This window comes from Drosophila simulans, chromosome 2L (genome assembly GCF_016746395.2).
Source record: "Drosophila simulans strain w501 chromosome 2L, Prin_Dsim_3.1, whole genome shotgun sequence".
Lineage (NCBI taxonomy): Eukaryota > Metazoa > Arthropoda > Insecta > Diptera > Drosophilidae > Drosophila > Drosophila simulans.
In genome coordinates this window covers 15,909,996-15,931,625 of record NC_052520.2, presented here as the reverse complement: position 1 = coordinate 15,931,625, position 21,630 = coordinate 15,909,996, and the positions used below count along the sequence as shown (strand labels likewise).

General features: G+C 39.0%; 1 protein-coding gene across 14 annotated transcripts; it reads right to left on the bottom strand.

Annotated features, from left to right (window-relative positions):
- Positions 1–269: 269 nt before the first annotated feature.
- LOC6732486 (voltage-dependent calcium channel type D subunit alpha-1) lies at positions 270–21,232 on the bottom strand. 14 transcript variants are annotated; one of them, XM_016180206.3, is made up of 33 exons: positions 20,859–21,232; positions 19,592–20,477; positions 17,505–18,778; positions 17,209–17,434; positions 16,947–17,052; positions 16,556–16,695; positions 16,230–16,336; positions 15,731–15,883; positions 15,154–15,335; positions 14,549–15,068; positions 14,270–14,495; positions 13,993–14,203; positions 13,721–13,930; positions 13,544–13,662; positions 13,379–13,437; positions 12,977–13,103; positions 11,756–11,885; positions 11,439–11,605; positions 11,260–11,347; positions 10,557–10,664; positions 8,885–8,992; positions 7,970–8,022; positions 7,761–7,907; positions 7,230–7,701; positions 7,080–7,163; positions 6,955–7,020; positions 6,711–6,899; positions 6,403–6,651; positions 5,689–6,348; positions 5,169–5,602; positions 4,636–4,676; positions 1,652–1,782; positions 270–1,585 (listed from the first exon to the last, which is right to left on the bottom strand). In XM_016180206.3, exons 1-33 carry the CDS (start codon positions 20,866–20,868, stop codon positions 1,055–1,057), a joined length of 8,214 nt encoding a protein of 2,737 aa, XP_016025136.2. In that variant the 5' UTR covers positions 20,869–21,232; the 3' UTR covers positions 270–1,054. The 14 variants fall into 14 exon arrangements, 12 of the variants coding, with proteins under 12 accessions (XP_016025136.2, XP_039154303.1, XP_039154306.1 ...); XM_039298369.2 differs by lacking the exon at positions 12,977–13,103 and adding an exon at positions 12,294–12,411; XM_039298372.2 differs by having other exon boundaries at positions 19,688–20,477.
- Between the last annotated feature and the right edge of the window lie 398 nt (positions 21,233–21,630).

Sequence of the window (21,630 nt, the reverse complement as noted above, 5' to 3'; positions counted from 1 at the left end):
TTTTTATACACAAAAATGCTTTTTGATATTCTCTGCTGAATCAAAATAGATTTTAAGCTGGAGAAATTAGCTTGTTTTTCTATATACTTCCCTTTTCCCCTTTTCGGATTTTATAGGTTTTTAGATATCAGACAGTCTATAAATTTAATAATTGGAAAGAAAAATAATATATAAATAAATACTTAATCCCAAAAATGTATCGAAAACAAACACTTCTTGCAAATGAATATTCAAGAAGAAAATGAATTAATGCTTTTTATGAAACTCTGTTTTTATTTTCTCACATTTTCTCGGTTTTATTGTAAAAATTCAATCATAACAATTAAAATTCAGTTTACATTACTTTTTAAGGGGGCTTGGGACTCTCGTTCAGTTTGAAATTATGCTATTACATTTACGAATTTTATACATATATGTATGTCTGCTACATATATTGTAAACAATTCCTTTTATCGTAAATTGTTCATATTTTAAATACTTAAAAAATAAAATGCGTCTAAATCGAAATAGGTAATTACACTGTCGCTCAATAATGTAATGTTCAATGTTAATGTATAATTATTTCATTTCCGTTTTGGTGATTATTACCTAATCAATTATATTGGTGTGGTTTTTATTTATATATTTTTGGTTTTGATCTATATCTCTAATTAGAAGTTAAACGTTATCAGTTAAGGTTGGTTTCCTCTTTTTTTTATCCAAAAATATACATTTTCCCTTAATTTGTTCAGTTTAGTGTTGTTGGTTTTTGGTTTTCTGGCTCGTTAGAGGACGAAGGCCCACGATAGATTTCTCAAAAAGGCAAAAACATTAATATATTTATACATATACAATTAGCTGATTTTCTTTATACAAGTTATACAAGTTTTGTTGGTTTGGTTCCCGCTTGTGTGTGCGAACAATTCAAATATAACAATTCCCGATGCTAAGACTAATGTGTTTTTCTTCGCTAAAAATAACAAATAAATTAGCCAATAAACCTCAGCTTGCGCTGAATGCACACTTAAAGTTCCATCAAGAAGACATTCTGTATGTATAGCTTACAATGTGGGTGCTATGAGGAGTAGGTCGGATTGCCCTGTCCTCTTTGCGGCGATTGTTGCTGCACTGGTTGTGCAGTTGGTGACATGTTCATTTGGCTATTGGCATTAGCTCTAACATTTAAGCTACTCGAATTGTTTTGGCTAACTTGGGACTTATTGTTATTGTTTGTGGTCGTGACTGTGGCAACACGTCTCAGACGATTATCCGGAATCGGTGGTGAGTTCAGAGTGCCCGAGTAAGGCTGATGCTGCGGCGACAGCGAGGACGGGCCACTTCCGCTTCCGCCGAAGGCGTTGCGAATGCTGCTGCTACCGCCCAACCCACCTCCAGAACCAGCCCCTCCCAGGCCACCGGCGGATCCACCGAAGATGCTCCCATTGCTACTGCCGATCAGACTCAGCGAGTGCTCGTTCGAGAGGATCTGGTGGGCGGCCAGGTTCATTTCCTCGGGCGTCATGTCCAGCGCCTCGCGCATCTCCCGTGCAGCAGTCCCCACGAACTCGGAGTCGCAGTATTTACCCAATCCCTCAGCGGCGAGTACCTATAATTTGGAATCCATTATGCTGTTGGTCAGAGCTGTTTTCTAAGTTAGTATTTAAGTACTTACCCCTCCAATCAATGATTCGGCTAGGCCGTTCATATCAGATGAAGTTGGTAAACGACGCTGATCGTAGGGACTAGCTGGTGTCGATTGGATCATGCGTTCGTGGCCAGGAAGAGCACCATTGGGTGCGTAGACTGCATGTTTGCATAAAATAAGAAAATTTCGAGGTCAATTGTAAGTCAATTTGATCGTTTTGGTGTGGATATATGCATGATTTTTATACACGCTTTATTTGAGCTTGATGATCCAGGTATTTATGCTTTAAGTCAATCTAAACTACGCTTTAAAATATTAATCTAAAGATTCTGGTAACTATTATGAACTATAAACTGATCATTTATTTAACTTATTTACAAAAGAAAAACTAGAGGTTTTATTTAAAATATATATTTTTTAATATTATACAATGTCAAAAAATAACATAAGTTCTCGAGAATATTTACGTTTTTCCAATAAAATGCAGTTTAATCGAATCACTATTTGCTTAAGAGAAATTTACATGTTCTTTTTACCTTACAAGGATCATCAAGCCTTTTTATATTGTTTATAATTATGATTACTGTTATTGGTTAGTTAAGCATTCGACATTGCAAGCTCTTTATACACGATCTGCATACATTGTTAATATCATAAGCACAATTAAAATTATAAGTTTGTTTCTAAATTAAGCAAGCAGTTATTGGTTAGATAAGGGCAAAGCTCAATGTTCTGCAAAATTACTAGGCAACACGTATACGCAATTTAGCTAGACTTTCTATAAACAATGCAGGCGTAGCATCTAAGCATCTTTTATGGTAATTTTTTCGCATGTTTTGTATTCACAGTGTGTTAGTTAATGTTCGTATAGGGGATGTGAAGTCCCCAAGGCCCCAATCCGGGTGACAATGGTTTTCCCACACAAAAAAGAAAAGGAAGCGACAACAATACAATACTGAGAGACAATAGTGAACTTTTGGAATACACTTTCTGGCAGATTTTTTTTTTCGCATAGCATAGGATAACATAAACGTACGAGTATATTTCTGTAACAATTACAACGATGACAACGTTCAGATTCGCAGCTTGGGTATACAAATTGAGTATTCGGTTTTTGGTTAGTATTATATGTGGTAAGATGTGGTTTATATGGTCGCAAGGCACACACTTTTGTAAGGGATATGGCTCAATAAAGCCAAGGCCAAGGCTTATGAGTAGATGGGCACAACATCACGGCTTTTAAAAATAAATATATATAAGAAATTTTATATATATTGAATATATAGACATCGATATCGGGTTTGCTTTGGGTATGCGTTTAATTACGTTCGTTCTCTCTTGTTGCTGTTGTTGCGTGTTAAACGATTGTTGTTGCTAAAGTTGTTTCTGGTACTTGTTGTAGTTTGTTGTTCTTGTTGTAGGTGTTATGTCATTAAATCCATATTGTTATCAGGGAACTTTCATATAGGAACTCACGAAATATCATAATTTTTACCGACAACGGAATGTTTCAATTGCTTCTCTCTTGCGCATTTTAAACTTAACAGAAAATAATGAAACAAAAATAAAAACGCTCTTGGGAAGGACTCCCATTTGGGAAGGGAAACCAGTCTTGATTCGAACTCTTTGCAGACTCTTTGGACACTGAAGAATTTGGTCAGGGTTCGAGACTCAGCACTCGGTGGTTTTTAAACTCGAATCACTTATGCTATAATAAAAATGTTTGTGAGAAAGAGTTATAAAAACAAATTACTTTAGCAGACACAATTGACTGGTTTTAAAATGTATCCTGTCTTGGCGAATTTGTTCTTCTTGAAAATTTATGATTTTTGATGGGTTAGTTCCGTTCATTAGTTTGTAATTAACAAAAGGAGCCACATACGCTAAGGTTAATAGTGGTTGTTATAATGGGAAGATCTAATTTTCGAAATGGGTTTTTATGTTCATTTAAGTTGTGGGTAACACAATAGCTATCGGGAAGAAGTTTGGAAGGAGAGATTGGTATCGATAGTATTTAAGATAGATTAGCCAATTTGAGAATCAAATTCAATCTTTTTCTGCATCATAGGAAAAAAGAAAGAAAAACTCTTTCATTAAATGAAAACAAATACTTCACAAAATTATAAATCTGTTCAAAAACCAAGCATTCCGATCTAATGCGATTTTAATGTCCCGAATAAATAATCATTTTCCCCCTTAGAACACATATTTACGTTTTTACCTGTGTTTCTATCTGAAATTATAAAAATTCTTATGGTAATGGCTTATGTATGTTTTGTGTGTTTGGCTCGATTTGAACTATAATGCAGCGGAAGCGTTTCTATAGAACTATAATTATTAGCTGTAAATAAAGCTGCACTCAATATTACTAAGCTACGAGTTTGTTCTACAATTACTATTTATTCTATCTATTTAGGTTTAAAATCTAATCGATGTGTACTACAATGATGTGAAACATAATGACAATTTCATTTTCGATTCAGTTAATGTAATTTGGTCCCAATTAGAAAACAGCCAGGTAAACACAATAAGAACATATAACATTTGGCCGCCTCATCTGATTAGTTTATGATTTTGCAATTGACCTGAAAAGTCGTATTGAACATTTTTACATGCCGCAGGCAATAACAAATCTTAGAACGCAGTGGTCGAGAATCTGTACATCATTTTAATTTGCAATATGTTTAATAGGAATGCAGCAGCTACGTAATCGGATGTAAAACAAAACAAATCATTTCGTAAACAATTAGATTGGTGTTATAATAAATTGTTGTTGCTTTTTTGTTAGGGTCAAATTTGAAGTGTATAAAAACAACAAACGAACCAATTTGATCGGAATTTTTTTAGAATTTTGTCCGGTTAAAAAGGAATAAAATATAAAACACATTAAATAATGTTAATAAAAAGGAGTGCATTTGGTTGTTGCTGTTGCAATTACTGCTGTAGTTGTTTTTGTTATGTTTTTATTTGTTTTAATTTTATTATTGCAATTTGCAGCATTTTAGGCTTACCATTGTTATATGGATGCAATAAAATACCACGATTGCGGTTGCTGAAATTAATGTTCGGGGATTGAGTAAAAGTTTGGTTTATGTTTTGCTTTTTTGCTCAATAGGTTGGTCGTTTCTGTTTCAATTGTCTTGAGATCCACTAGTTTATGTGGCAACAAGTATGCATTTAAGGTATTTTTTGTGATTGCAACTAAGTTTGCTAAGTCAACTAATTGAAAACTCGTATTTATTTTGGTGGTGCCAAGTCAGTTGTTGAGCTTGGCTCGGCTCCTTTTGTCCATTACAAACTTTAGGGCGCTCTTCACTAGGTGACCAAACAAAATGCCACAAAACAGAAAACGCTAATTGTTGGCAATAAGAATATGGATAAACTCACTAAACAGCAAGCCATAGTAACGAGTATTATGGTAATGGAGCTTCGTGTTTTTAAATATCTTTTTTTTTTTTTTTTTTTGATGTATGGCTAGGTGACAACTCAAAAATTGGCCTACAGACCGCTTCTCCGGTGAAATCCTCCACCCCCGCATACTCACTCATAGTTAATGGCATTCGCCTCAGGCGGCAGTGTTCCGGCCACAGTGGCCGCTCCGCCTCCATTTTTGGCCAGCGGTCGCATGGATATGCTCTCGCCGAACGTCCTTAGCTCTCCGCCACTCCCAGCCCCCTGCAGTTCGTCCTGCAGCTTTCCGGCTGCCGCCAAGCGTGCCTGCATTATGTTCCGCGTTATATTGTTCACTCCGTCGGCTACGCTGCGGTTCAAGGTGTCGTACAGATAATCCCCGCCAGCGGGATCGACGCTCCCCAGGACCAGCGAGCTACCGCCCACGCCCAAGGCCGCGGATGCGGATCCACCGATCGCCAAGGCTCCGTTGCTTTGCGAAGCAGTTGCCTTGGCACTTCGCCTGAAGGTTCCGTTTCCATGTCGGCGGATCGATGACCACACGCTGCCAAAAAGCGTATGGTGGCGCTGCAAGAAATAGTTAGGAGAAATGTTTATGTTAAAATATATACAAAAATATTTTAAATATAATATAAACTTTATTGCTAACTTACGCGATGCATGGGCTCCGGCTCCTGGTCCAACTCGTCGAGATTGCCCGAGATGGCTCTCTTGAGAGCTGGAGACACTTCGTGTAGGGTTCGCAAACCGGCCTGCAGCGTGACTGTATTGCTGTCCGGATGACCCTCCTTGCCCTCCTGTTCCTTGCGCTTCTTGAAGCGCCGGAAGTAGTCCTGAATTAGATATGTGGCGTAGAACTTGCCGACGGTCACCTCGTCATCGTTGCCCGGCGGTGGTACCACCTGATCCAGAAGCTTTGGATTGGTCCGCTTCCAGATCTGCTTGATCGTGGCGCGCAGCTCGGAGTTGGCATCATCGATGTTACCGTCAGTTTTGATGCTCAGCGAAGTGCGGACCACCGCAAACAGTGTGGCATTGAAGAGAACCGTTCCATCTGAGTTGAGGGGCATGTTCATGGAAACCAGTCGCTTGCAGGCCATTCTATGTGGACACAGTTTGCCGAAGCCAAGTGGTGGGGAGATCTTTCTCAGCAATGTGACCACATCCAAGTGTTTGATGCGCCCCTTGGCGTCCGGATCGTACTCGCTCCAAAGACGAATAAACTCGTCCAGGTGATGGGGACCCAAAATGGACCAATCCCGAGTCAGATAGTCAAAGTTGTCCATAATGACGGCCACGAAAAGATTAATGATCTGAGAAAAACTTATTTAAATTCTATTGAATAGAGAAGTATTTTGCATCCTTACCAAAAACGAGCAGAGAACATAGAAGGAAATAAAGTAGGGATAGGCTATTGAGGAACCGCATGGTTCTCCCGGCGTATCTGAATTCATATCGCACTTCACATCCGGTTGCGCCGAGCAGGACATCATAATTTCCTGCCAAGCTTCTCCGGTGGCCGATCGGAAGAGTACTAAAACAGCCTGCTGGAACGTTTGGAAATTGTTATTGGCCGTGATGGCGTTGTTTCCATCTAGAGCAATTTTGCCGAACACCTGAAAGTATACAGTTTATTAAAGGTATCTCTTCAGAAATATTAAAACACAAAACTTACCTGCATCCCCACAACCGCATAAATGAAAAATAGAAGCACAATTAGCAGGGCTACATATGGAAGTGCTTGGAAGGATTTAATAAAAGTCCACAGTAATGTTCGAATGCCTTCGCCTTTGCTGAGAAGCTTGACGAGTCGCATCACTCGGAACAGTCGGAAGAAATTGATGGATATTAAATTTGAACCAGCCTGAAATAGTGCGTTTTATAACTACATATTATAAGAACATTTTTGATAAACTTACTGATTTCTTGGTGGATTTGCAGCCCTCTACAATGTCGCATTCTGCTATCTGAGAGGTATCCTTGCTCTGCAAATATTTTTAGAATATTTAGAACCAAGAATTTTCATAGTAATAAGTTTAAGAACCTTAATTTCAGAGTAGACAATGTCAATGAAACTGCCTAAAACGATGATAAAATCGAAGACGTTCCAGGCATCTCCAAAGTAGTTCTGTATTGTGATAAGTAGATAAGTATTAATTAGACAAATTTTTGTTTTTTTTTTAGCTCTTCTTACCTTAAATCGAAACGCGGCTAATTTAAAAACAAATTCCAAAGCAAACACCGCCGTAAATATCATATTCAAAGCATCTAAAAGTTCCGTGTACCACAACGGCTGATTATAAAACTTCATAGCCAGTGTTACCGTGTTTATCATGATCAGTATGAATATTGTGTATTCGAAGGATGACGACGTGACGAACCACCAGACCTTATATTGTATACCATGCTTGGGTATATAGCGTCTAACGGGTTTCGCTTTCAAGGCAAACTCTATGCAATTGCGCTGATTTTTATCCAGATCACAATTCTTATATTCCTGTTCACCCTCATTTTGGAAAGTGACGATAACGAAACCGACGAATATGTTCACCATGAAGAAGGCAATAATAATAATGTAGATTATATAGTAGGCAGCTACGATCGGACGGAAGTTGTGTATTGGACCGCCGTTTTCCTTATTCGAATCAATTGAAACATACAGCAAACTGCAATGTCAAATTATGTATAAAAAGGATATTGACTCATAGTATTAAGGTAGACTTACCCTGGCCAACCCTCAAAGGTGGACACCGTGAATAATGTCAACATGCCCTTGGCCACATCATCGAAATGGAAGCGATTGTTACTCCATTCCCGTTCCCTGAGTCGCGGCTTATGAACATCGCCATCATCATAGACCAAATAGGTTCCGCTGAAAAATATTTGTATTTTTATTAAAACAAAACCAATAACTAACAAACAAAGCATACTTACTAGCATTCATCTTGAGTCATTTTGGAACCATCAGTGCACTTGAAAAACTTGCCCTGTATTTGGTTTGGGGTTTGGAAATGAGTTGGGACGTCAGGGGACGAGAAGATAGTCAAGTATTAGCGAATGAAATGGTACAGGTGATATGTTAAGGAAAGCAATCTCAACGTCAAGTAATATTCGATAGAGTTTGCTTTCCCAGGGTTCACAAACATTAAAACTGCTTTAATGTACTGACTATTATCTAATACCTAGTTCAAAAAAAGCTTTACTTTGATAAACTATCTAGTTCTACATATGTTTGCTTAAAAGTATGCACACAGTTACAGGGTGTTTCATATGCAAACACATTTACATACACTGCTCAAAACTTTTGGATGGACGACAAAGGTTTTAGTTTTTTATATATTGGACAGAGCATTATTTACAGACGGGACACCAACAAGGGTTATTGGGTTGGAAAACATTGTTACAAACGTTGGAAAATATATAAATATATTACATTGGGTTGGCAAGGAGCGAGCTAACTTTGCCTGAGAGGTTAGTTTGGAAAGCTAGGAACTGAACTGAGCTGGGTGGTAAAGCTTCGAAATTTTGTTTCGTTTACCAAGCTATTGCGAAGCGAATTTTTTTTGATATGAAGAAAATGGGAAAGAAACTTGACTTAGACTTTTCTTTAGAGAAAGTTTTCTATTTAGTCAAATCCAAAAATATCACACCGACAATAGTTACCTTTCAATACAGAATTACCCTACACACAAATACCGAAAAGAATCTACAAAATTCAAAGCACACACAGAGTAAGCCGCAATTTTTCTTTATTTATAGTTGGTCCCTTAAAAAATAAAAGCGCACACTTAAAGCTGTCTTCAGATACCCTTTACCAATGACTTTTATATATAATTCAAAAGAAATTACCTTAAAGAGTTGTACTCCAATAACAGCGAACATGAATTGTAACAAATATGTCACCAACATGATATTACCAATGGTTTTGATTGCGACTACAACGCACTTGACCACATACTGCAGAAGTTTAATTATTTATCAGTGTAGGCCAATTGGTTTATTGTTCGAATTTTTGACGTATGAATGACAATAGGAAATATAATTTCATTTTTAATTCAAGAATTTGTGTGGTTTTTCAGAACCAATTTGTTGGATGATATCAAATGAATTTGTTGCCATTATATTAGTATTGAAAACACGACATTTTTTGGGTTCGCAAAATTCAATTCAAAACAACCGAAACACGTTCAAGGAGAGAAAAAGGGAAGAAAATACGTTTAAAATATTGGGAAATCTTGTGATATTTGATTATATTTTTTACAATTACAGAGAAAATAATAAAACAGAAAATACAATTATAAATAAAATCAAAATGTTTATCTTGACAAGGTAAAGATAATAAAAAATCAAAAATAAAATCAGTACACTTTAAATTATTATTTTATGAATCCATAGTAAAAGTTATCTATTAAATGCAAGAAACACCTTAGAACAATTTTTTATACAGATATATTTAAAACTTATGGTTAACTTTACAGTGGATTCAATAGGTTGTTTACAATCTTAATGCAGTTGTGAGTTGTTGTTACTGATGGTCCGCAAACTTGGGGTTCTTTACACCGGGGAAGATTTTCACTATAGGACGGATTGGCCTTGATGCTAGGGTGCAAGGTAGGTTGCTGATTTGTAGCTAATGGCTAAAACCCAAAACTCATGTGCTGATGTGTGTGCTATTAGGTATATAGCGTATATACTGTATGTGTATGTGTGCTCATGATCGGCTTTCGATATCTATTGTGAATTTGTTGCATTAGACGTGTACAAACGCAGAAAATGGGTGTGGAATATATAAGATTTGATAGTATAATAAATGGTATAATGTGTATTAAGTCGTGTGAGTTGTGTTACAATCGCGAGAACTGGATGCTACGAGTCCTTAGAATTATATATTGTATTTTTAGTTCTTATCCCTGCTACAAGACTATAACGTTCTATTTATTTTGCAGCAATACTTTTTCTATATAAGACTATTTCCTGCTTTATCTTTGCTTCCGACTTGACTTTAATATATTATGCAGAGCATTAATAAGCAATACTAGCCAGCAAAAGTTGTTGATATGTACAATTTAACTTTCTTAGTCAAAAGTAAACGGAAATTAGTCAACATTTTTGAAACCCATAACAAATTAAAAAGCTTTTAGACATTATTAGTAGCGGAAAATTCAAACAAAAATTGTATTTTAAACAACAACAAGGTTAGCAAGGTTTTTAGAAAATGCTCGTTCTTACACCCAATAATAAACATGGATTTTTAAAATTTTAAAGAGAAACTGAACTATTTTTTTAATAAGGCTGTATGTATAGTAACTAAATTAACTTAGAACTTTTTGTAGAATGAAAGTTCCATGCGGTAGTTTGGTTCTAAAATAATTTTTACAGATTCTTAAATACTAAATAATCGATATCCTTATTGTGGAAGGGTACTAAATTGTCTGCTCTAATCATTAATGAGGAGTGTTTCCCTACGCTTGCGTTCTTAATAAAATACTATCCTATTGGGAACTTAAAATTAAAATCATACCTTAAACAATTGGACTCCTATTACGGCAAACATGAACTGCAGTAGGCATGTGACGAGCACAATATTTCCGATAGTCTTAACAGCGACTATGACACATTGAACAACATGCTGTATGTGATACGACGATATATAGTTATAATAAAAACACTATTTAATATATAAGTCTAATTATAGTAAGGCATGTTTGGCTTCTGACTTCCATATTTTGCGCGAACATATTGCTGGTCATGTGTTTAGTATCAGGGGTTATTACATAGAGTTCACTATGCCCAAGCCACGCCCATACATTCCTATTCCACGCCCATTTTCGTTATGGTGTTACGAGTAAAACTCGAAATCAAGAAATATATTTGTCAGCTGTGTGTAGTTCATGAATATACTTTTTATGTTGCTTAATTTATATTTTCATAACTTTATTGAGGTGCACCCTACACCCAGCATTTCAAGGTTTTTTGTTTGGCATACTCTAAAGTTAATTGAAGGCCCAAGAACACTTCGTTGGGATTATTATCATTTAAAATGTTTAACTTGCATATTAGTTTGAGATAAATATTATCATTGATTGTGCTCTTCGTAATGAACTAAAAATTGAAATAATAAAACTGAAACTCAAAGAAGAAGTACAACAATTTTCTGTTGAAGCTTTTGATTATGTGTCAGAAAGTAAGAAGCGAAATTGAAGAGGTTTTGAATGAATTCTTACCTTCAGTCCCTTGGCACGATTAATGGCTCTGAGTGGCCTTAAAACACGGAGCACACGTAGAATTTTCACGACTGAAATCGCATTCGAACTGCAGTTGAAATCGACGTTATAGTTTATGTTCCAGAAGTAATTAGTATCACAACTACTGGGTTAGAGTAGTTATATGGATTATCGTTTACCTGGACACTAGAGATATCAATGACACGCAGACCACAAGTAAATCTAATAGATTAAATGCGGATCTGCAAAAGGCTCCGTCGTGTAATACGAAGCCGTATGAAATCAATTTCAGAATCAGTTCTATTGTGAAAACTGCCGTGAAAAAATAATCAAATTTATTGAGCACCTGCAAAAACAAATGGACAGTTGTGAAGAACATCGAATGGAACGTGTTTCTACTAGAGGTGAAAACTAATATCTGCTAATCGTAACTTACAAGTTTTTTAGTTCATTTGACGCTGATTTATTAGTTTTGGTCGGAACTGGAGCTACTTACTTTATTCAGGTCATCATTGGCTTTCAGAGGATTCTCTGCTGCCAACATAGCCGATGAAAACATAATGCAACACAGGATAATGTTGCCGAAATTGCTGTGATTGCAAAGCCAGTGGCAGAAGACGCGAAATCTGTTGAAATATAGTAGAGCAGAGTGTTAAGAAACGTGCTCCCAGAATTTTATAAATCACAAAAGTAAAATCACAAAAAAAAAACAAAGATATTTTTAGCATGCAGTTAGAAGTTTTACAATTCAAGTTATAAACAAAATCATGGAATAAAAAGCAGCTAAGAGTGGAAATAAATTTTGTCTACCAAAATGGATTTCTATAGTCTAATCAAACTCAAAATAAAACCGGAAATTATTTCTTATGACAATATACAAAACATGGTTAAACAAAAGGACAAATACATGATTATTTAAATTATGTTTAAAAAAAAACATAATCTACGCACACGCACACATACACACAAATATATATATAGTATTTTCGGAGACTTTCAATATTTGGGGGAAAATAAAACTCAAACATAAAAACCTGTTCGTTTGTGAGAAAAGAAAAAATGATGTGCCCGGCGGTATGGGTAGAATTTTCGTTGCCGTATTAACCTCAGACATACGTCGGGGTCGTGCTGTAATCATGCCTTCTTCATCCACTATATGCAATACAAATTTTATCATATATTACGTATATATATGTAAGTTGCCAATTTGGAAAAAATAATAAACACATTTATAAGAATTTGTCCAAAAACCATTTGTACATTTAAACTACAACTACCTTAAAAATAAACTTAGGTTCTTATTAAAAAATGTATTTTATTTGAAGATCGGCTTGTACCTACATATACTTATTATCATACTTCCATTAAACAGAAAGAGTGAAAATATTTTGATACTTAAAGTTGGCCAACCTCAATAGCAAAATGCAAAACCAATGAAAATTAAATAAATAAAACAAATAACCATCGTCGTACTGGGTTTTATCGAAACTAAAAATTTTACAAATTATATACATTCGCAATACGCTTTAAATACAGCTCGATTTAGAATTATTATCGATTGTTTGTCACATGCGAACAACAAACGGTTGAAAACCAGTGTAAGATAACGTAACTCCAATCACAAAACACATGGACCATATTAAAGGGTGTGCGAGGTGTGTTTCTGTAGTATGTCGATCGCTGATGGATCGTTTGATTGATTGCTTGATTGATTTACCTGTTCGTGTAACTGAAAATGAAAAAGGCACTGCCTCGCGGGATGGGCTTTTTAGTCTTCTTCATGCTGACTTCGGATAATCGCCGGGGTCGTGCAGTGACACGTGCTGATACTTCGGAATTGGAGTCTTTTGATTAATAATTGCAAGTGTTGTATGTTTTTTCATGGTTTTGGTTGGTTTTTGTTTTGTTTTTGTGTGCGAGGTTTCCGAAAATAGCAGCATTGATGTAGGCGTCGGCGGCATTGTTTTAGAAAATATTTTTGATTTGGTTTCGATAGGTGTTAGTTTCTTGATAAAGCTTAAGCATAAGCTAAAGTACTTAAAATATGGTTCTTAGATAATATTTAATTCTTACACTGAGCTTAGTAAGGGGTTGGTTAATAGAACTGAACATGACATACCTTCCTCTTCCTCCTCGCACATTTCACGGACTTCCTCGTCTGATAATGTTTCATGGTCCCTATAAAAGCACACAATTACGATCATCAAAATCAGTCGTATATCGATTTAAATTAATATATTAATAGTTTATATATTGATAGTCAAAAGGAATATTATCGCCATACATCTTGTCTTCATCATCTAGTTCCTGTTGCTCCATATCGATATCTATGCTGAGGTGATCATCCATGCCATCAATTGTTGGAGTCGGACTATGAGACTTCTTCTGAGCAGATTCATCGTGCTAAAATATTCAATAAAGTTCTTAGGTGGATTCCTTAGGGAACAAAATCAAAACTTACAGGTTCCTCTTCTTTTTCGACCTCAGAGAGCGAGTCGGCATCGGCCAAATTATCCACAGCAATGGCCAAGAACACGTTTAGCAGGATGTAGTTACCGCATATGAACAAAATAATAAAGTAAATACAGGCCAAGGCACCATAGGAGGAAACACCGCCATAGGCATTGATGCCCACATACATCACAGCATTCCAATCCTCACCAGTCATGATCTGTAAAACTTGCATTCTATCATTCCGTTTGCGATTAAAACCAGACGTCAAAAGTAACTTGCCTGAAACACTGTGAGTAGAGCCTGCCAGAAGCAGTCGAAGTTCATTCGATACTTCTCCTCTTTTCCATCAAAATTAAATTTACCGCCAAAAACTTGCATGCCCAGCAGAGCAAATATCACAATAAATAGGAAGAGCAGTAACAAAAGTGAAGCAATCGATTGTATAGAGTTCAATAGGGAAGCGACGAGATTTGAGAGAGACCGCCAGTACCTAAAAGTAAAGAATGGTTTGCATTATTTTAGATTTACGTAGCAACTGATAAATGCTTCAACTTACTTAGTTACTTTAAAGACTCTCAGGAGGCGTACACAACGCAGCACGGAGACACCCAATGGAGGCATCATTCCCGTGTTCGTTAACAGGGTTTCCGTAATGCTGCCAATCACCACAAAACAATCAAAACGATTGAACAGCGAAACGAAGTAGCCCTGAAAGCCCAAGCTGTACATCTTCAACAACATTTCGCAGGTGAACAGACCGATGAAGAACACGTTGGTGTACTCTAAAAAAATATATGTTGATATATTTATATATTTATGTGTATTTTCCACATACCCTGGAAATTATCCAGCCAATCAAGCTGGCCATAATGCTCCGTGGCCAAGACACCTGTGTTGAGAAACACCAAAACGATGATGAGCCAGTAGAAGGCCTGGGACTTGACTGCCTTGCGACAGGCCCTTCGCATTCGGCGATTGACTCGATCGAAGTCCTTCTTCATTTTGCGCCATCGTGATTCAGTCATTTGGACCTCGGGCATTTCTTCGCCCAGGTTCTCGGTGGAATCCATTTCGTTGGGCTGCTTGCCCTTGCCATCGGATATCAGACCTCCCACGGCGTCTGGTTCAATGTCCTCGGCTTGGGTAATCCAATCGAGATAGCCCCGCAGATCCTCTTCGATCTGCTGCTTCTCGCGCAGCTTCTGGAAGTCGCCGCGGTTCTTGGCCTTGTTACGCTCCTTGGAGAACTCACCGGACAACACACCGAGAATCAGATTCATCACGAAGAAGGCACCCAGGATAACCATGGAAATGAAGTACATCCACTGCCAATCGCTGCCCATTGCATCTTGGATCTGAAGAATAGGATTTCGTTAGAATATGATAAAGATACAAATTATTGAGCTTTTATAATTAGCTTGGAATCTCTATTTTGCTTACGCTATATAGGACATCAGTCCAGCCCTCAAGGGTGACGCACTGGAACACCGTCAACATGGCCAGGCCAAAGTTGTCGAAGTTGGTGATGCCGTCGTTTGGTCCATCCCATCCGCCGTAGCACTTGTAGCCCGGTGGACACTGGTAACCCACTCCGCAGGGCCGGATGTTTTCTTCGTATTCACCTATATTCCGGTTTGTTGGATTTGGTTTGGTTTAGGATTTATGCATTAGTAATGTGGTGAAATGGTTGTGTTCAGTGGGGTGCCATTTAAGTTTTCTTGTTGTGCAGTGTCGTTTGCGGAATATGCCGCTTCTTTGGCATATTTGACTTGTCCCAAACAATTTGATAGATTTTCTAGGCTTATGGACTAGAAGATTAGCCGGAGATCGGGGCGTTTCCTTACTTGTGCGCGGTAAGAGCCACCGATTTCCACGCTCTAATCTACTAGTGATAGAACCTCAGTGGACGTTGATTTTGAAATGCGACATATCTGGTGGCATTCAAGACATTTGAATGATATTCGTACAACGTATAAAAATTGTACGATTCGATTATGATGGTGGGATCTCCGCTTACCTGTGATCTCATCGCGACACGCCTTGTGCAATTTGCCAGAGAAGAGCTCTAGGCCAATGATCGCATAGATTATGATTACGAATAGGACCAGGAGTGCAATGTGAAACAGTGGCACCATGGCCTTTAAAATTGAATTCAGCACAACCTGTAGACCTGTTGAATAGCGTTATGTATTGCCAATATTCGATTGGGTTATTAGCATGGTGAGCGGTTAAATATCTAGTGCGTACAATCAAAGTTAAGCAGAAAATACGTCACAGAAATAATCGTACATATAATGTAAATGAAAAATCGAAAACATCTATCTATCGGACAATCTATCGGACAATCAGCATTTTCATTTCAAGGTTTTTTTCAGCTATAAAAATTATTGTACTTTTTCTGTGCAGTATTTTAACTACGAATCCATCCGTAGTTCCTAGATTTCCGCTCTACCAGGCCAGAGGATTTAGGATTCTTTCGTTTTAGAATATGTTCGATGGTGCAATGAAGGCCTTACTTGGTACACCCGATACAAGCCGCAGTGGACGTAGCACTCGAAAGGCACGTAGGGCCTTCACATCAAAGGCGTCCTTCATCAATTGGGAGAGTGCAGTACTTATCGCCCTGGAAAAATGTATGGCATACAAAGTTCATACGTGTCTCAGTCTGGACGTTATTTCGTTTCGATAATTTGGTTGCTGTTCTTTTCGTTTTACGATTTTCTTTTCAGATTTGGTCAATTTCGATTGAATTGCATATAAGGTAACATAGAAAATGGTTAAAACGAGGCCGCAGTGGGCCTGGGCGCTAAGCGCTTTTAACTGGTATATTTAATATGCTTACCCTATAACTACAATTGTAAAATCTAATAAATTCCATCCATTTCTTAGATATGCACCATTATGTAACACAAAACCATATGCTAAAATTTTCATAACACATTCCGCTGTGAATATAACTAGGAATACATATTCAACTTTTTCCTGTTATTCGGTGTTGGTTTTCGTATCATTTGATTTGTTTTGGAGTGCATGTGTTTTATGTTTGTATTTGGGATTCAGAATTTGGATTTCAAGGATAGTTTCGTTGGTGGATTTATGAGTTTATGGCATGAATGAATCGGATGCGCATGAGATGAACGTAAGAGATATACATGAAAGAAATTCATAATCATTAGTAAGCCATTATTTAATTTTTATAATTTCAAAATACCCAGTGCATGGGTAGGACTTACCAAGGTTTGATTCGTCACGTTTGAATCGCTGCCCGGATAAGGGGTGTAAACAGCCAAGGCAATACAGTTGGCAAAAATGGTTAACAAAATAAGGAACTCAAATGGTCTAGAAAGGTGAAAGCGTTAAGGATAACCATATTTAGGCTTTTCGTCATCTTAGAACTTAGAACTATATAGACAATTAGGTTGAAGGTATAGTGGGTTTGGATTTTAAATTTAAAGTTAAAAAGTTTTGGTATAACTCTAGTAATGAAAAGGATACTTCCACTCCACGATGCGAATGCACAAGGCTCGCAGAGGATTCTTGACGCTCAGGCAAAACAATGCTCGTTGTGGTCTGTCTGGTTGCGGTTTTCCACGGCGCTGTTGTCGCTTTTGGCCGGCGGCACCTGCAGCAGCTCCACCTTTTTGGCCACCAGCTCCACTTGGTCCAATTGTGGTGCCGTTCATGGTTTCCGGAATGTTTGCAATGCCCATAGAATCGATGCCTTCAAAGGATCGCATTAATAGGTTTATTATTCATTGCTAAAAACGCTTTTAAAGTAGATAGAGACTTACCCATGATATTGTTGCCACCGCCCAGATCCCCCTCCCCGGAGTCGTATCTCGCCGTCCGGGAAACATCTCCGCTGCCGGGACCACCGTTGCCGTTTGGCGAAAAGCCTCCCCCGCCGGAGGCTCCACGCTCGAAGTCCATAATGTTGAAGAACTTGCCCGCACCGCCACCAAAATTATCAATTAGCTCCGCGGAACTGGAGTAGAATGGCGAAAAGGCCTGCGTGTCGTCCTCCTCCTCCTCAAAGTACTCGTCGACGTCCTCGTCGTCGTCTTCCTCTTCAGCGGAATCCCCTTGGTCGTGCTGCTGTTCCTGCTCATCAATGTCAATGGTGGTGCCCTCGGGCTCCTCGTCGTCTAGCTCTTGATCCTCCCGATCGAAATCACCGTAGTCCGCGTTCTCGTCTTCGTCGTCGTCCTCCTCGGTTATCCTGCATGTCCTTCTGATCGAGGGACGATTCCTCGAGTTCTTTCTCACGACAACGTCGGCGTTGTCGTCCACCTCGCCGACGTCTTCGAGTGAGTCGTTGTTGCCGCCGCAGCTATCCTGGATGATGCGGACGTCCTCATCGGCATCCTGCCGCCGATCGCTGAAGCTCTCGCAGTCGGCGAGCGATTGCTCCTGGGCCTGTTCCTTGGCTGCAGCCGCAACTGCCGCTACGATGGCCGCTGTACGCAGGGTTTGCGAGCTGAGATCCTGGTTATTCGGATCGCCGTCGTCGTCCTCGCTATTGTCGTCACAATCGGCGATAAAACTACAAACGTCGCCGACGCCAAAACCATGCAATGTACTGTTATCACCGGTGATATCGCAGTTGCAACTATTGCTGCTGCTGCTGTCGCCGCCGACGGCACTGTAACTACTATTATCGTCGCGTCCGCCGCCGCTGCTGAAACTACTGTTTGTGCTGCCGGCACTGGTAACACTGTTCTGCGGTTGCAGTTGCCACGCCTCCTCGGGCGTTAGTCTCGGGGGCGGGGCACTGATGCCACCTCCGCCGCAGGATGTGCAACTGGACTTGCGCCGCTTGCCGCTGGAACTGGTTGGTCCTGCTGCTGCGGGACTTGTCGCCGGTCCTGTGGCTATTCCGGTTAGAGATCCTGACTCACTGCCTCCGTTGTTGCTTTTGTGACGACGTTGCTTGAAGTCTAGCTTGTAGGTGGCGTTGTTTACAATCTGACTGGTGACGTTGCTGAGGGCGAGCTCGGTGCTGGTGGGTCGCCTCCTGGTCCCGCTGGGCTGATTCGGATCCTCGGGCGGATCAAGTGCACTGCAGCTGTCGTGGTACGGAGGGAAATGAATTTAATTAATGTTTTATCTTAATCAAATATTCGATTTGCACTTGCCATCAACCATTTATTCTACAGGGTGGGGTGTGGCAAAATAGTGTACACTTTTGGACTGGAGTTAAACTCTAGCTTAAAATAATTGACCTTTTAAATTTCAATTTAGCAGTTAGCTGTAAAATGTTCCATCTGTATATCCTATTTTATGTTCCTTTCAAAATTTAAATTCGTAGTTGAAAATGTCGTTCAAATATGAATTGAAATGCATTCTCTTTAATTTGTTCCTGAATATCATTATTAATAAATTACAGAATTACTTGCGAATTGATGCACAAAAGTTCCTTTCCCACATATTGTGGTTTAAATAGTGTAAACTCATGATAAACTGCAATAGTTTATGGAATTTCCTCAATAAGCAAACAAACTTTTCTGGTTTTTATGACCCACATGTTTACCTTATTATGACTTAACTTGGCAGAATAATTTAAGGCGTCATAAATTAACACCTAGATGTATTCCGAGACTCTGACAAGCAAATGATGTAAATTATTCAAAAATAAAGCAGCAGTATCATGTTATTTTAGCTTTAACTCTAATGTATTTTTGCATTGAGATCAGAGGAAGCCTATTAAAGCCCAACTTTAAGTCCCCTATGTCCCTAATGCGGGTTCCAAATGGCACATTAAATACTTGGCATGCGATTTCAGACATATGAGACACACAATAAGACGACGAGCACAAGGGACAACATTGAGTCACGATAGGAGTACGATAGTTAATTGTGGGGTCTGGTTCCGACTTACTATGCCCCAGAACGCCTAGTTTGTTCCATGTAATCAAACTCTTGCATTGCATGGAAAATGTATTTCTTTTCGTTCTCCAGCTGGAGTTGTATGTACCTTTGTTGCAGGACTGTTCCCGAGGCAGTTCCCAATCCGGCTCCCAATCCCGCTCCCGTGGGCGAGGATCCCGCCGATGCCGATGTGGTTAGTGGGTTAGCCGGAACCGGAAGCGTTATCGTCGGCGATCGATGCTGATGATGGTGTTCCGGTTTGACAACGACCACTTCCAAATCACTTTTCGCCGATGACTTGCGGTTGTACTTTCGACTGCCACGCGTCGGCGTTTCGGCCTTCAGATAACGCCGGCTGGTGGACGGGGAGGAGGGCGAGGGTTTCCTCTCGATGACCAGGGTGTTGTCATCGTAGGCTATACAGTTCACCAGCTCCCCGCCACCCATCACAGTATTCGTGGTGGTGGTCGAGGCGGAGGTCGAGGTTGAGGTCGAGGTCGAGGCTTCCCGCTCCCGTTCGCGGTCCCGATCCCCATCTCCACGGTCATAAAGTTTGGCCTCCTTTTGTCGCTGGAATTGCAATTGCCGGCGACGTTGCGATGAGGAGGTGGCTCCACTTCGCGAAACAATGCTCGGCTCGATTGGTTGTTTCTGACTTTTCGAGGCACATGATTCATCGACGATGACAACACTGGCCGGCAATAAATCTCTGCCCGCCTCCCAGCTCTTATCGCTAGTGGTATCCTTATCCTTATCGTTATTGTGTTTATGATTTAGTTTATTGTTAGCACTAGAACTATCCAAGGCATCGTGTCGGGTAATTGGTTGCTGTTGCTCTGACTGCTGCGGCGATTGTTGCTGTTGCGGTGTTAACGAGGCTTGCTCCTTACGGTCTCCTTGCGGGATTAGCGGTGGGTGTGGCACAACGGGGGCGGAAATAGGTTATTAAAGTTAGTAATCAAACTGTGAGATATTGGGGAATTTTCGTAACTAGCAAGTGGCATAATAAAACTTCCATACGCTGTTATTAACTTAGCTCATAAGGCACACAAACTTATAAAAAATGTCGACAATGGTAGTAACTAATAACTAATAATTAAAAGTATAATTTTCTTTAAGATATCTGAATGTTTTAATGGTTCATTAAACTAGTAGCTCCGCTTAAAGAGTCCACTGTTCTAATTAAAATCAAATTTGCACCATAAAGCTCTTATCAGTATTGAAACCAAATATATCACAATTTTATTTCAAGATATAATTATAAACAGTCCTTGTACCTGTATTCATATTTGAAGTTTCATTCGGACGCACAATATTTATTGCCTTTCCTTTAAAATGCCTATTCGTTGAGCGTTTTCCTTGCCAAAAGCCAAAAAGCGAAACGCGGTCAAAGCATCGCAGCAACAGGTGTGTTTGGTCTCAGTCGCCACACAGACATGCACATTTTAATCAGACTCACTTAAATAAGCGAAAAGCTTTTTGTTTTGTGTTTAGAAAATGGTTTAATAGTTGTAGAAATTCGACGGTGGTGACTTAGATTTTTTTTGTATTTTTATGGTTTTTAGTTTGGACGAGTTTAGAGCGGCGGATTGTAAAAATTTGGCATTTGTTTGTTAGTCTGCAGTGGAGAGTCGTTTTGAAGATTGTAGATCTAAAGCATAATGTAGTTTTCAAAGGGATAATCAGGACAGTTTTCAATTACACCAAACCATTAAGTATTTTATTACATCGAAAACATTTTCTCGCGGTTGGAAAACCCATTCCATTCAAAGTATCTCGAAATTTCTCTAACCATCCCCCAAATTAGGTTTTAGAACATATTTTCGGTAATCCCCGACCACAAAGCACTTTATTGGATTTTGCTTAATTCCATTTGAGTGCACCGACAACGAATTTTCATCGCCAGTGATAACTTATCGGCATTTCCTGGCGTTACCTATATATAACCCACTTTTCCGAGGCATGTGAGAGTGAGAGAGCATCAAAACAAAAACACGCGCAATGTTTACATTTTCCTTTGTTGTCGCAACGACTTTTTTGTGACCCAAC

What these genes read in the sequence shown, in the direction of transcription:
- LOC6732486 (XM_016180206.3), bottom strand. An exon ending in ACGTGACGAATCAAACCTTG is followed by an intron (nt 16,696 to 16,946) that starts GTAAGTCCTACC and finishes ACCGAATAACAG; the next exon opens with GAAAAAGTTGAATATGTATT. An exon ending in ATTGCATCCATATAACAATG is followed by an intron (nt 1,783 to 4,635) that starts GTAAGCCTAAAA and finishes GCAAACATGCAG; the next exon opens with TCTACGCACCCAATGGTGCT.